Raw genomic sequence first — 15361 nt, 5'->3', positions numbered from 1 at the left:
TAGTACAATTATACATTTTATAATATTATAATTCTTACTGTTCTTAAATCTCAATTAATATTTATTAACTATTAGAAATAATGTTCCGTTGTTAACAATTAAAAAATTGATCCAACTTTTATCAATAAATGAATAAATGAACTGGAAAAGAGTTAAAAATTACCAACCATTATCTAAAAAAAACATGAAAGAGATTAGAATAGTTCTGTAAAGGAAAATATATATAAAAAAAGTAAAATACACCCACTTTACAACTTAAAATTTTAACATATACTATTTTCCTTTTCAAAATGTTAAAGTATTTAGTTTTTTAGGAAAACCACAGAAGAGATTCAATTTTTTTCCTTATTTAAAAAAGCAAAAAAGAAATTGTTTATTTTTGGAAAAATATATCAGACAAACACTGAAAAAAAAGGTTAAATATGATAATTAATATTTTTTTCTTAAAAAGAATACACAAGTAAAAAAAAAGTGAGAGAGACAAAACAATAAATAAAAAATAAAAAATAAAAAAATAAAATAAAAAAGAAAGTGGTGAAAATAATATATTCCTTAAAAGTGAATTTGTGCTGCAAAGAGAAGCAATAAATAAGTAGAGTGTGTAAACCAAAGTTTTTGAGTGGTGGTGTTCACTCACACCCACAATTCACCCTATAAAAGCACCAGTCTCCTCATGGAACCTCCCCAAACCTCAACCCTTCACACCATTCTCCAAACCCCTTTCAAATTTTTCTCATCACTTTCTTCTCTTCACCATTCAATTCACCCATGGCTGATGCTACAACCAGCACCAGCAGCAAGAGCAATTCCCTCATCCACCATCCCTCAAACCACCGCGGTGGTTGGAATGCTGCCATCTTCATCATATGTGAGTTTCTCTTCCCTCATTTTCCCTTTCTCATTCCATCTCTTCACACACAAACATTAACACAAACACCTTGCACATACTTCACATCAAACCTCAATTTCCCAAAACTTTTCTCACTTCCAACAATTCCATCAAGCTCTGAAAACAACAAGAAATGAATCCAAACACACATTAACCTATGAAATCAAATCACACACTCACACACTCTCACACACAAACACACACACACAAACACTTTTTCTCTTTCATCATCATCATCATCACAAGTTTGATCTTGATGATTCCATAGTTGTGGAGTTTGCTGAGAGATTTGCGTACCAAGGATTGGCGAGCAACCTTATCCAGTACCTGACAAATGTTCTGAACGAACCCATCACGCAAGCAGCGAAAGATGTGAACACATGGGTGGGAGCTTCTTCCCTCTTCCCTCTGCTTGGAGGTTTCATAGCTGATTCCTATCTGGGTCGCTTCAACACCATTGTCTTGTCCTCGCTCATCTATCTTGTGGTAAGTAAAAATTTATTTTTTTTTTCACACCCCTTTTTCATCATTTGCTTGCTTTAATCTTTCTTTTCACTGTTGCAACAAGTTCAATTGCTTTGGGTAAAACATTGTCATGTCTCTCTTCTTCCCTGCTTGATTCTTGCCGAATGGGTGGAATCTAATTTATGTGCTCACTGCTCTTTGGATGCAACAACTTTGTCTTTTTGCAACTTCACTCCCTTACGTCTTTGGTCCCACATCGTTCCGGAACCATAATAAATATCACATTACTTTTTTACTATTTCTTTTTTTTTTTTTCGTTCAGCGGAATCTCGTAAACGCGTTATTTTATCGCGGCAAATACAAATTATCAACACCTCTCAAATAAATTTCATGCTTTATTTATCATAATTGAAAACTATTTACTTGTTATTTTATTTATTTTTCATTTTAAAAAGATATAAAATTATTAAAACTTTTTTTTTTGTTTACTGTTGATATGTCACTCGAATCTAGAAATGAATTTACAACTGTCAAAATAAAGATATTTTTTTTGGCCAATGATTTGTTGTGTTACTAAAATTTGTCTGAAATAGTCGTACTTTTTAAGGAAAGGAAAAACGTATATTAGTTTAAATGGATTTATATTGTATAGCAAGTACATTTAATTCTTTTTATAAAGTTAATTTTAAAGGAATATTTTGGTATAGGAATTTGTGTAGTTAAATATTTTTTTAAAGAACCGTGCCTTGCTTATAAAAATGGATTAAATGAAACAAAATAATATTTATTGATTCCTTAACTATTATTTTAAGGACACGGAATATTTTTTTCTTGTTCTCATCATTGGATGTTTTTGTGTATATTAGTTTCTTAATAAAAATTAAGATGACAAACATTTATTGTAAGTAAAAAATAGTATAACATTATTTATACGTTGTTTTCTTTTGGTTTGGACTCTGTTTTTTTCTTACAGTTTTGGAATGTGACTTCAAAAAAAAAATTCTTTATGCGAATAGAATACCCAAAATGTCTCTAATATTGCTTTAATTATGATTATTAGTAATTTTTGAAACTAAATTAAACTATTTAATATAGGGTCTAGATGTTTTTCCTTTCTTAGAAATACGTCGCATCTTTAACATTTTAAGCATTAAAGGATATTTTTATTATAGATTATAAATTTATGAATCAGAATCTTATAATATCTCTTAATTACGTTATCGGTATGATGATATACGTATTAAGTAAGATTTTGAGTTGTAAAAAGGAAATAACAGATTTTTGCTTTAAAGTAGTGAATTATCTTATACAATATTAATTAAAGTATTGAATTAAATAAAAGTTGTAAGAAATTTTAAAAGTGATGTGTAATAATGGAATTCATGAAAAATAAATTAATGCTTAATTTATTCAAGTTTGTTATGGAAATTATCTAATAATAAATATATTTTTAATTATTATCACTTTTAATATCTTTTTTATCACATAAGATCTTAATTTGAATGTTATGACTTTTATTAATTAATAGTATTTGACTGATGATAGAAATATATATATTCTTTTAAAAATATTTTCTTTTTATTTTTATGAGTCAAGTTTATGATTTTAGAGTTATAAATTCTATGTCATGTTTGGAGTGTAAATTCTTTGTTAAATCTTTTTGTAGTATTCCTAATATGTCTTCAAAATACACCATTTTTAACATATTAAAATTTTTTAATATATCAAAATTAGGATAAATGAATATATTTTATTTTGTAAACTTAACAAAAAGACAACACCAACTCAGAGTTAACTAATAAATATTTATGAATATCAAGTTTCGTAGTGCTTTGCATGACCATGCAATTACCCTAAAGTAGTTCAATTAATGCATTAATTAAACCTTAAGTAAAATCATTAACTATGTATCAAAAACTTAAAAGCATGTGTAATTTGACATTTCTTTAATTAAAATTGCATCGAAAGAAGGAATAATAAATAATAACATCCGAGAGAAGAAAAACGGTCATTTAATAAATTGATAACTATGGTACAGTTATAATAAATATCACAACCTGACAACTACCTGTGAATGGCGTCATCGAAGGTTGTTTTCTTCTAAACACAAACTTCATTGCATTTTGAACACTGTGATCGAATTTATTTTTTTTCTGAAAACCATTAATATAATTTAAGAGCCTTAAATATATATTTTGAAAATTCTAATAGAGATCCATTCATTTGTTAAATATGAAACCACAGTTGAATTTAAAAGAAGAAAAACACCATTAAATGAATGTAAAAACTAAATTAGCAAACTAATAATATTAGGAGACCCATTAGCCAACTAAATTATTGAAAGGTGGTGAACATAACTTGCAAAATACACTATTCATGATTCAAGTTTCAGCACTTAATTATTGAGATGTTAATTGTGAGTATTATGTGGGGTATTATGTGTTGTTATGGGAACACACTTTTCCACTTCCATGGAACACTCAAATGCTTGAGCACATCAATTGTGATTCCAATATTCCGTACAAGATTTGCATATTTCCTGTGATTGTCCACACTATACATGTCAGCCATGCATGCACTGTCAATTAGTTTAATGCATAGTTTTAGCGTTGATGGAAGAAGAATATCATATGTTATCCTCACATCATCATCATGTATATGCTACAGGGCATGATTTTCTTGACCCTTTCAGTCACTGCTCTCAAGCACAAACTCCTCTTTTTCTTGGCACTTTATGTCCTCGCCATCGGCGACGGAGGTCACAAACCTTGCGTTCAGACCTTTGCCGCCGATCAATTCGACGAGGACACGCCAGAAGAAAGAGACACCAAAAGTTCCTTCTTCAACTGGTGGTATCTAGGAATTGTTGCTGGCTCAACTGCTTCTGTGTTTGTTGTCATATATCTTCAGGTAAATTCATCAAATTCATTTGTTTTTATTGTTTCTAATTGAGTAAAATATATAATATGCTTTTATAAATTTAGAGGATAAATTGGATGCTATTTGATCGGGTTATTTTAGCAATTTTAGATATTAAAAGGACATTTTAATAATTTTAAAGATTAATTTGATGTATTACATTTTTAGCTTGGTTTTCTCATCATGGATGATAAGAAAAAAAAAAATGCTGACATCAATTTGCTTATCTAAAAATATTGGTAACACCAAATTGTTTTTTTATTAAGAATAACTCTTGCATTTATAAATTGTCTAGATATGATCTATTTAAAAAAAAAATTCAAAAGGTAATGAGAAATAATGTTATATTATTATTACTATTATTATCTTAAGCTTTTGCTGATAAAAACATGTTCGAATTTTTATTATCTCGTGGCGCTAATTTGATTCCAGTACACGGTAAGTTTGGAAATATTTTTAACTGAAAAGAATCATTCGAGAATCAAATTGTTGCAAAAAAGTCTTTCGAAAATCTGTCGAATGACAAAAGTTGGATTTCCTCTATTGCTAATTTGTTGTTTTGTGATTAATTATTTAATCGTATTTGGTAATATAACCACGTTTAGCACATACCTTCTATGTTTCATAATTAGTCAAATTTTGAATATGACTTTACTTTTTTACTCGTTTAATCAATATTTAAGACGTAACATATTAACTTATGTCCATTCCATGGACCATCAGATTTTGACAACACAACTATAGTTAACTTATTTAGGATAAAGTTGTTTTCTTAGTTTTTTTCGAAGTGTAGGGTTGAATCTTCCGCATTTGTTTCTTGGGAAAAAACCATGATTGGAAAACCCTATTCAAGATTAAACTATTATAAAAACATTTGATTATTATTATTATTTGTGTAGTCATTATCCACAAATAAGAAAGTAATTAACTAATAAAAAAAGATGGCCATGCATAGATGCAATGTACAATATAATATCCTAGTTGACATTAAATAACATTATTTTTTCTCTTATGAAAGAATGGTTTGGAAGGTAGGTCATAGGTGGGACTAGTAAAATGAAAGAAGCAATATAAAATTGAATTATTTGTTTATTTTATATGTGTGTGAGGCTAAATCAAATGGAATAGTACTATAGTGGATAAACACCCGAAAGAGAATTTATGGATCACACGCATTTCTTTATTAGAATATCAAGTTTCACTAACATGGGAACATATTCCTCACATAAGTCTTTTCCATTTATATGCACCACCCTTGGACAAGTCATAAGTGAAATGCACTCTTCATTGTAAAAAAAGGTGAGAAGAGTGCTCCATGACTTTTAATATTTTACAAAGAATGTTTGGTTAAATATAGACAAAAACCCTCTCCTTGTTATCGATGAAGTCTACTTGTTATTTTGGTGTTATTCTCTGTTATTTTTACTGAATATTAAAAATACACTGATATTAATATATTTAATTTTTCAAAATATCAATAGTTATGGATGATAAAAAAAAATTCAACGAAGAATCTAAATTCGCAAGTGATACTTAATCTTGAATTCTTAGAGGAGATTATCCAAAATTACAAATCATAATTTATGTCACTCACTCTCTTCATGTTATGGTGATAAATAATACATATTATGATGTCATGGGATGTTCCTTGATGATGTTTTGATGTATATGATTGTGAATGATGATGATGAAACAGGACAATGTTGGGTGGGGAGTGGGGCTGGGAGTGCTGGCAGGGGTGTTGGGTTTGGCATTGGCACTGTTCTTGTTGGGAATCAAAAGGTACAGAAAGGAAGGCCCAACAGGGAGCCCATTTACCAGGCTGGCCCAAGTCTTTGTTGCGGCCTCGCGTAAGTGGCGCGTGCACTCCACGCACGGTCACCACCACAATTATTGCTATGAGGAGAAGGAGCTTGATGAGCCCCATCATCTCCATGTTCAACCAAAAATCCACACTCTCCTCCATACTCCTCAATTTAGGTGGGTGCCACTTCTTTTAACTACTAGAATTCTCCACACTTTTCTTTCCCATGATTCTATAAAAAAGGACATTTTTTTTATTTATTAGAAATAGCAATCTTTTCTTAGATCCACCTCTAAATCAAAAGGGTTCTTGAATAAGATTTCTGTTTACTAAAAGTTCATAGAAAGAATCATTTTTTTTCCTTGAAAACAATTAAATAGTTCCTCCATGTGGATTATGATTAAGTAGAGGTGGAAGGAATGATGATGGATTTGTGGTAGTGTGATGATAGAGTCATTCAGCAACTAAATTGAACTTCTTTTTTCTTAGATAAGAACATTAGGTATAATCAATCAAAGTAAACAATGTTGCTAAAAAGAATAAGGGGGGTTTTCTACAAATTTCAGCCCCTATAAATCAAAGAAGCATCTAGGTGTTGATAATTTATTTTACATATTAAATGCATGTACACCAAATTTTAAAGGTGATCGCAATTTCAACCATTGTTTAAAAAATCAATGTGTTAGATGATGATAAAGTGTACCTTTCTCATTTTGAAAAAAGTGGAATCCATTGTCACACGCACATGGTGAATGCTATTATTTTATATGCATACCTATTTTTTCATATCTAGGCTATTATGGAGGTGTCTCTGTTTCTCTTTTTTTTTTTGCTTTGCATCCTTAACACAAGCACTTCTGTGAACACCGTATTTTATAATCACAAATGAAAAAGCATGGAACAATATTAAATTAACCATCACCCATGTTTCAGCACAAGACTTTCTTTAACATAGACTATGCCACTACCAAAAAGAAAGAAACATAGACTTTATCATTATTCAATGCATTCTACAAGTATCTTATTAGTTGTACCACTCATACAAGAATTATTCCCATCACTCACTGAAAATCTGATTGGAGTCAACTCTGAAACACGAAAACTGATGGGGGCCACAAGGGTTTGGTCCATGGTTGGAGTTGATACCAACAACAGATTGTGGAACAAGGACAATCTTTTTCTTTTTCCCTGTGTTTTTGTTGACACTTTGGATTACCACATGATTGCTGAGACGAAATTGGATGAAACTGAAACAGATTTTTGGACAAGGCAGCGATAATCGATGAAGTTGATGCCAAAAGCAAGACAAGAGATCCTTGGAGGCTGTGTTCAGTGACACAGGTTGAGGAAGTGAAACTCGTCCTACGTTTGATTCCAATATGGATAAGCTGTTTGATGTTCACGGTTGTGCAATCTCAAGTGCACACATTCTTCATCAAGCAAGGTGCCACAATGGTACGTTCCATAGGGCCACATTTTCAGATCCCTCCAGCATCACTCCAAGGCCTTGTTGGAGTCACAATCCTCTTTGCAGTGCCATTCTACGACCGTGTGTTTGTGCCTCTGGCGAGAAAGTTCACAGGCAAACCCACTGGGATAACAGTGCTGCAGAGAATCGGTGTTGGACTTTTTCTGTCAATTCTGAACATGGTTGTGTCAGCACTTGTGGAGGCCAAAAGGGTTGGTGTTGCAAAGGAACATGGCCTAATTGATGACCCAAAAGCAGTTTTACCAATCAGCATCTGGTGGCTGTTTCCTCAGTACTTGATCACTGGAATGTCTGATGCATTCACAATTGTGGGGCTGCAGGAGTTGTTCTATGACCAAATGCCTGAGGCTCTCAGGAGTTTGGGAGCTGCAGCATACATAAGCATTGTTGGGGTTGGTAGTTTTGTTGGAAACATTGTCATAGTTGTTGTTGAGGCTATCACATCAAGGTCTGGTGAGAAGTGGCTTGGTAACAATCTCAATAGGGCACATCTTCACCACTTTTACTGGGTTTTGGCAGGGTTGAGTGCTGTTAACCTGTGTCTTTATGTGTGGATTTCAATGGTTTATGTGTACAAAAAAGTTGATGAGGGTCATCACAGTGATCATCAGGGTTCTTCTGGCCACAAATACAGACCAGGAGTTTGAGAGTTATTAGAACACAAATGTTTGGCTTTTGCCAACCACACCAACTCCAAGATCAAAGTTAAGTCTAGATTACAGTTCTAGTTCCAATAAATAGTAGTTTCTCTTGGATTTCAATGAGAGGATTTAGTTTATCATCATATTCTATATATTTATATATAGAGAGAGAGAGGGTAATTATTAGTTATATTTATTTCAAGTTATAAATGTTTAAAGCGTTGTATAAAATCATGAGTTAATGTATAATTTAATTCTGAAAATGGCCATTTGTGTTGTTTTATGAGTTTTTTGTGTTGTTTTATACTAAATATTAAATATTATTTTCTTTTAAAGCTTTGCTTTTTCGTAACTTGAATAAATGACTTGGCGTAAGTAGTCAACAAATAGACAATATGTTCATTCATGTGAAAACAACATAAAATAATACATGTTTGATTCTTGTTCTTGTTTAAATGTATGTATTGAAACACTTAATATTAATATTACTGTAACAAGTAAAATTATATAAAATATTAAAATAAAAAAAAATGATATTAAGATTAAACATGCCTATTAACAAAACAATTTCAGAATTTAAAAACTTTAAAAAATGAATCTCAGCAACATCTTTTCTTAAGAGTCAACTCATAAGGAGAAGAACAAACATTTATGTACGTACCAAAACTTAACATCAAACCAAAGTATGCTGCTCATTATTCTTCAAAGGAATACATTCTGACACCACATATTTTTTCAATCTCTAAATTTAGAGTTCAGAGAAAAAGATAAAAAATAATATTCTAATTTCTATTTATCGTAAACAAAACTAAGTGTTTCTACAATCAATATTGACATTTAAGGAATTTTTATTATACAAATACAGTAAACACGTTTTTCACTTATTTTTCCTAAAACCTTATTATTCCTAAGTCTTTTCGATCGTCACAACTTTTTTATTTACGGTGTCATATTAAAATTTTCTCAAATTCACCCATGCATGACAGAAAAAACTCGGAGGATTTTTTTTCTTTGAGAACAAAGATAAATATTCATTTATGAAAAAGCTTGACAAAACTAGCACTACCAATTGTTGATATACATTACTTTTTGTTTCTATACATTGTTTTAAACGTGACTGTTTAAAAAAATATATATATGATTTTAGTTTTTAAATTTTAATGTGAAATTAAAATTCAACTCTGTTCCAAATTATGATAGAATTTGATTCTTAAATTTTAAAATTTAATAAATATAATCATTGTAATTTAATTGTGTTATTTTTTTAAGGTATTTTGAACTAGTATTTAAATTGTTTATACTATTTTAACGATTGTAACTCAAATATTAGTTTAAACATCACTTAGTACATAAAATTATTAACATAGTTGGGATAAAAATATTATATTTAATATTTGGAAATTAAAATATTTTAAAGTTTGAAAATGATAAATTCTAATTTTATGTTAAAATTTAGGTATTAAAAATTTAACCTTAAAACAAATATATTGGATAATATAAAGTAAAATATAGGTATATGTAGTATATTTTAAAACAAATTAAAGTTAACTTAGCCTATATTTGACCACAGTTAAACTACTAACTTTTTTTTATTCACAATTGTTAAAATAATTAGACTATAAAATAAAAAGGAATCAAATCTGACATTGGTAAATTTAAAGCAGGAGCATCTTTAAGGGATACCTTTAAGTGGCAAAGTAAGTGATAATTGAGCAAAGAGACACACCTTGTTCCCACACCTTTTTATCTATGTGCATCCAAAAGCATAAAAAAAGTTTATACATATCACATTACTTTTTTTAAATTATAAATATTATTAATAAATTCAATTTCTGTCCACAAAAGCTATTATTTCAATATCTGAACCTATTAAATGACGAGTATTTAAAAAAAACTGTCCTTGTTTAAAACTTCGTAAATTAAAATGAATTGAACTTAATAAGTTTAGAGACTAGAGTAATATGTTTTGTAAATTAAAGTTATTTAATTTAATTTCTGATTGACCAAAATATTTTATGGAAGACATCAAATTTTCTTTAGAATTACAATTATAATATATAAAGAATGAAAAAAAGATATAAAATAGATTATAACATTTTTAATCTTTATTTTATGATCTCTCTATATATATGCTAAATATTCAGTTTATTTAGTTATTTGTTTCTATAATAGATCATATTTTTAGGTAGCTTGGAGTTTATTAAAACAAGTCTATTAAAATATTGAGTAAGATAAGATTTTAAATTGTAATAATTAGTTCACTTTATTGGTTGTCTAGTTAGATGTTGATGATCTTTTATCTATTTATCGAAAAAATGGTAGACAATTTTAGAGTTATACGATTAACGGACGTAAGTAAAGGAGTTAATCATACTGCTAGAAATATCGAATTTATTGACTAAAATTTATTAAATAATGAAAATTTATTAAATAATTTATTGAGGAGAATTATAGATAGATTTTGACATTTTATTCATTGACAAAAATTTTCTTTAGTTAGTAAGTAGGGTTATCATAGATAAATTATCTCTCAATAAATTTCGTCAATAAAGTTATTGTGGTTGTTTACTGATGGATGCGAATCGTCGATAATTGAGTGAAAATATTCAATGAAATTTCTAGATTTAGAGGTGTTTCTCCCATTCTCCAGGTCGCAAGCAGCCCCGTTTTCTCCAAAATCCTCCATTTCCTTAAATTTCGCCTCAAGTTATTCCTTTCCCACGTCTCAATTTTCAGACCTTTGTTCCCCACTCAACATTTCCTTCAAAAATTCAACTTCAAGTTAAGATTTGGACATCTCAAAGTGTTAGCACGAGTGACTCCAGGTCGAGCCTCGACTTTTCGGTGGCGCTCCCGACCAAACGATTAGAACGCCTTTCCCCTTTGTCAATAAATTGGGACATTGGGTTATTGTGGACTAATTATCCGTTGGTAAATTTTGTCGATAATGTTGGTGCAATTGTTCACCGATGAATGCAAGTCATCGATAATTGAGTGAGAGAATTAAAATGAAATTCGCATATTCAAAAGGGTGTTTCCTCCATTCTCTAGGTTGCGAGAAAACCTACTTTTCCCATTCTCCTCCTCCCTAAAATCTTCCATTCCCCAAAATTTGCCTCAAATTCTTCCTTTACAATGTCCCAATTTCACCAACCTTCGTTCCCCACTGAACATTGCCTTCAAAAACCCAACTTCAAGTGAGAATTTGGGCGTCTCCAAGTGTCAACACTCGCATCTCTTGGTTGGGTTTCCTTGGCTTTCTGGTGGCGCTCTTAACCAAACAATTGATTTGTAATGTCTCGCCACCCTCGTTGGTAAATTGGGACATTGGATTATTGTGGACCATCTATTTGTCGGTAAATTCCATTGATAAGGTTGTCGCATTTGTTTACCGATGGATGTGAGCCATCGGCAATTGAGTAGGTGAATACTGTTAGTCTTTATTTTAGTAGCGTTTTTGTAGTATCCAATGTAGTCTCTATTTCTTCTTCTTCTTCTTGAGTTACTTCATATAGGGTTTGAAGAAAGCAACCAATTTAAAATTGTTTTTGGCTCTTTTTTAATGTCTTTCTTTTGTCTAATGACCTCGATATTGATGGATGCATTAAATGCACTCCATGCAACGATAAATGTTCTTTTCTTCTCTATGTATCATCACAAGATATACTTATCTATTCTTTAACAGTGTGTCCCTCCTTAAATTTGTCTAAAGTAAATGTCGTACGAAATAGATAGTTGTTCTAAAGTTGTCAATGCAATATTGTTCATAAAGTTATTGAAGAAAAGAAACTTTAACTTTTTATCCAAGAGATCTTCATATATGACTTGTTATTTGCTTAACACATTTGTTTTGGAAGATGAAAGTGAATATCTCTTGTAACATAGAATAAACATTTATATATATTTTTGTATAGCATGAGGTTAACTCACTTCCATGTGCTTATTATCGTATGACAACATCAATGCTATATTAGACTTAAGAAAAAGAAGAATGCATAGTATAATATCATTTGTTAGAAACACATATGTCTTCCATTATTTGTTGTAGAATTAAATCACCATCTTTCAAATGAAGCATAATCATATTTTGTACTTGACTGTTTTTAGCACTTAATCAAAATCATAAGGTGTTAGACTTTTACTCTGATAGTAATAGAATCTTTAACTTATTGTAAGTCTTTGACAATATATCTTTGTGTTATCAAATTAGTTTTCAACTTTCTCTAAGAGGCATGTACCAATTCTCTTCTATTCTTATCTTTTCTTTGTAACTTCATGTCAATGTCTCCCTTTTTTAAAGAATAATAAATTAATTTTATTGATTAATGAGAAGGTAGGTGGACTGCGAAATTAGTGTTTCTTCATTTGTGGACATATGGAATCGATTCCATAATTGATTCCCTCACACATGAAGATGGATTTCTCACTTATGATTGTGTGTTCTTCACCAATGTGCCATGCAACTTCACACTCGCTACACTCTTGTCATCTTCATTCCACTACTCACTAACCTCAAAAGATTAAGGACGAAGAACACCAAGTTGTCGCATGCACGTGATATGACATTATTGTAAAAATGCACCTTATCACCGCAAATCCTCTTCCCTTTGGCAATATGGGATGAGGATGTTATCCCGCAAATTGGCACTCGCCCTCTCTCGTAAATCCATGGATAGGAATATAATAATCACTCGCATATCCGTCTCTACAAATCACTCTCTATAGTAAATCTATAAATGGGAACACAACCTTAGGGATAACAATGGTGTGTATAAACTCTTTTTTTTTCTATCTTTATAATTATTCTTTCATAAAAGTGATTTTCAAATAAAGTTTGACTCTTTCAATGTTTCATCAACAGGGTTGACAACAGGTGGGGATATTTCTCATTTCTACAAATGAATCATAATTCAAGTAAAAACTCATACTCCTACCAAAGCAACACATAAAAAATTTGTCACATTTCCATTGGATAAGGTATACTCAAACATATTTTTTATTGTTTTAAATATTAATTAAATATTTTTTATAAAAAAATATATAAAAAAATGATATTATCAAATATTCAATATTAAAATAATTTATATTTTCTTTTTTCTAATATCAAATATAAAAAAATATTCTAAATTCATAAATATCATATAAAAATTAGATAAATTTTAAATTACTATAAATAATAATAATTAAACATGTTTCCTAAAAATAAGTTTCATATAAAATTAATATAAATTTTTTAAGTTATCTAATAAACTAAATGTGTTATTTAAAGGAAGAAGAAAATGAGAAAGTGATATTAGGAGGAGATGGGAGAGAGTATAGATGTACATACTCCTCCATGTGTTAATATCCAATTTAAAAATTAAAAGTTATTTATATTTATATTACTCAGTTAAGATAATAATTTTTAATTAAAATTCACAACGAATTCGAATAATATACATGTGGTATCTTTAATTATATATTAATTATTTAACTTTCATGATATTGATGAGTTAATATATTTTTTTCTCAGGTAACTTTTTGTTAATTTTTGCAAAAGGAAAAATGAAAAACATATATATGGAAAACTAAAATTAAAAAAATAGAAAACTTCATAAATTAAATTATCTATAAACTAATTTATCCTATAAAGAAATTAATTTGAATTGTTTTTATTTTTCTACTTACTAAAAGAAATGGTCAATATATTTTGAATTAACTAGGAGGAATGAGCTTGCTCACTTTTTTCCAACACAATTCCTGCTATTTAAATTCGTTTAAGTCATTTTATAAGAGAAAAAAATAAAGTAACCTTCATTTAGTATCTTGGATAATTGTTTATTATTACTAGTAAAAAATGACTAATGTTATTCAAATTTTAGGTTAATATTATTTACTTATATATTATCATACGTGAACAATAATTTTATCTAAAATTGATATTAAAAATTAATAGTCTTTAAAAGATTACTTTCTGTATTAGACAACACTTTTTTCCCTTTCTATTTTTCTCTTTAATCAAATTAAACTCATCATCCTAATTTTTTTCCTTTTCTTTTTCAAAATGAATCATGCAATGAATTGAGAGAGAAATTGAACTGCGTTGACCTATTTCTCTGCCAAAAGGTGTGTCCAAAAGCAAAGTGCAGTCTCTTCACTATAATGACTTCCACATGAGTGTTGTTGCCACGTGTCACATCACTCGTCACGTGTCACGTCACCCGCCACGTGCAGTTCTCCACAGAGGAAACAAACCCTTCATGCATGCCCATGCATCATGCCCATGCTACACCATGCCCATGCACCATCCACATAAACAAAAGTGTCATGTCACCACACTAATTTATGCATGGAGAATATTTTTCAAAATATCTATAAAAAATATTATTAAATAAAATTCTATTATATAGTCCTATATTTTATAACAAAATTTCGAGAAATTTTAGTATTATGTTATGGTTATCCTAAGATAACTATAAGAAAAACATAAAAATTTTGTTGAAAACCTCAGGAACCAAATTGTTAATAGAGAAAACTGAATTGAACTAAAGAAATATTTAACTGAGTTAAGTTATATAAAATTATTAACTATTTTTAAAAATTGTACTATAATAATATTATTTCATTTTTGAAAACTAAAGTAAATTGTATAATATTATTTAATTATACATATTCCATATATATTTATATTTGGTCTGAAGAGTACTATACCTCTGTTAACTATACACAGACAAAGAAATTCACTTAACTGCATTTAACTTCTTAAAATATTCTTTGAAAATATTTTTTTTTCTTAAAATAAAAAATACAAGGTCAACAGTTATTTAAAATTACGATATTTAAAGAAATGTTTAAAATTATTCACATTTGAAAATAAAAATAATAATATTTAAGAGATGAAATTATAGTTTAATTTGGAACAAGAAGAATATTGAAAACTCATATCTTAATTAGGGTTTTTTGTTGAATCATCCAAGTTCACATATATGTATTTCTTCCTCCAATATCCAACCTAAGCAATGTGATGAAATCTGAAAAGGTCTAATCTAAGATATTTTGATTGTGCTCTTTCTTTTGAGGAAGAACACAAATTGGTGGCAAGCATTTAGTGAATATTTCAACTTAATGATGGAAAATGTCATAGATTCATAGTGACATGTTTATGAGGGACATCC

General features: G+C 29.5%; 1 protein-coding gene across 1 annotated transcript; it reads left to right on the top strand.

Annotated features, from left to right (window-relative positions):
* Positions 1-611: 611 nt before the first annotated feature.
* On the top strand, positions 612-8327 carry LOC114169714 (protein NRT1/ PTR FAMILY 5.4). Its single transcript, XM_028054981.1, has 5 exons — positions 612-868; positions 1158-1375; positions 4022-4264; positions 5970-6253; positions 7334-8327. Exons 1-5 carry the CDS (start codon positions 769-771, stop codon positions 8211-8213), a joined length of 1725 nt encoding a protein of 574 aa, XP_027910782.1. The 5' UTR covers positions 612-768; the 3' UTR covers positions 8214-8327.
* The last annotated feature ends 7034 nt before the right edge of the window (positions 8328-15361 follow it).

The sequence above is a fragment of the Vigna unguiculata genome, chromosome 11, assembly GCF_004118075.2.
Source record: "Vigna unguiculata cultivar IT97K-499-35 chromosome 11, ASM411807v1, whole genome shotgun sequence".
Classification (NCBI taxonomy): Eukaryota; Viridiplantae; Streptophyta; class Magnoliopsida; order Fabales; family Fabaceae; genus Vigna; species Vigna unguiculata.
The sequence above is the reverse complement of the archived record's forward strand: the minus strand, read 5'-3'. Positions and strand labels throughout refer to the sequence as shown.

Excerpts from the sequence above, each read along its gene's own strand:
- LOC114169714 (XM_028054981.1), top strand. The coding sequence starts at position 769 with ATGGCTGATGCTACAACCAGCACCAGCAGCAAGAGCAATTCCCTCATC. Across the intron at positions 869-1,157 it reads TGCTGCCATCTTCATCATAT|TTGTGGAGTTTGCTGAGAGA; the intron begins GTGAGTTTCTCT and ends ATGATTCCATAG. Across the intron at positions 1,376-4,021 it reads CCTCGCTCATCTATCTTGTG|GGCATGATTTTCTTGACCCT; the intron begins GTAAGTAAAAAT and ends TATATGCTACAG.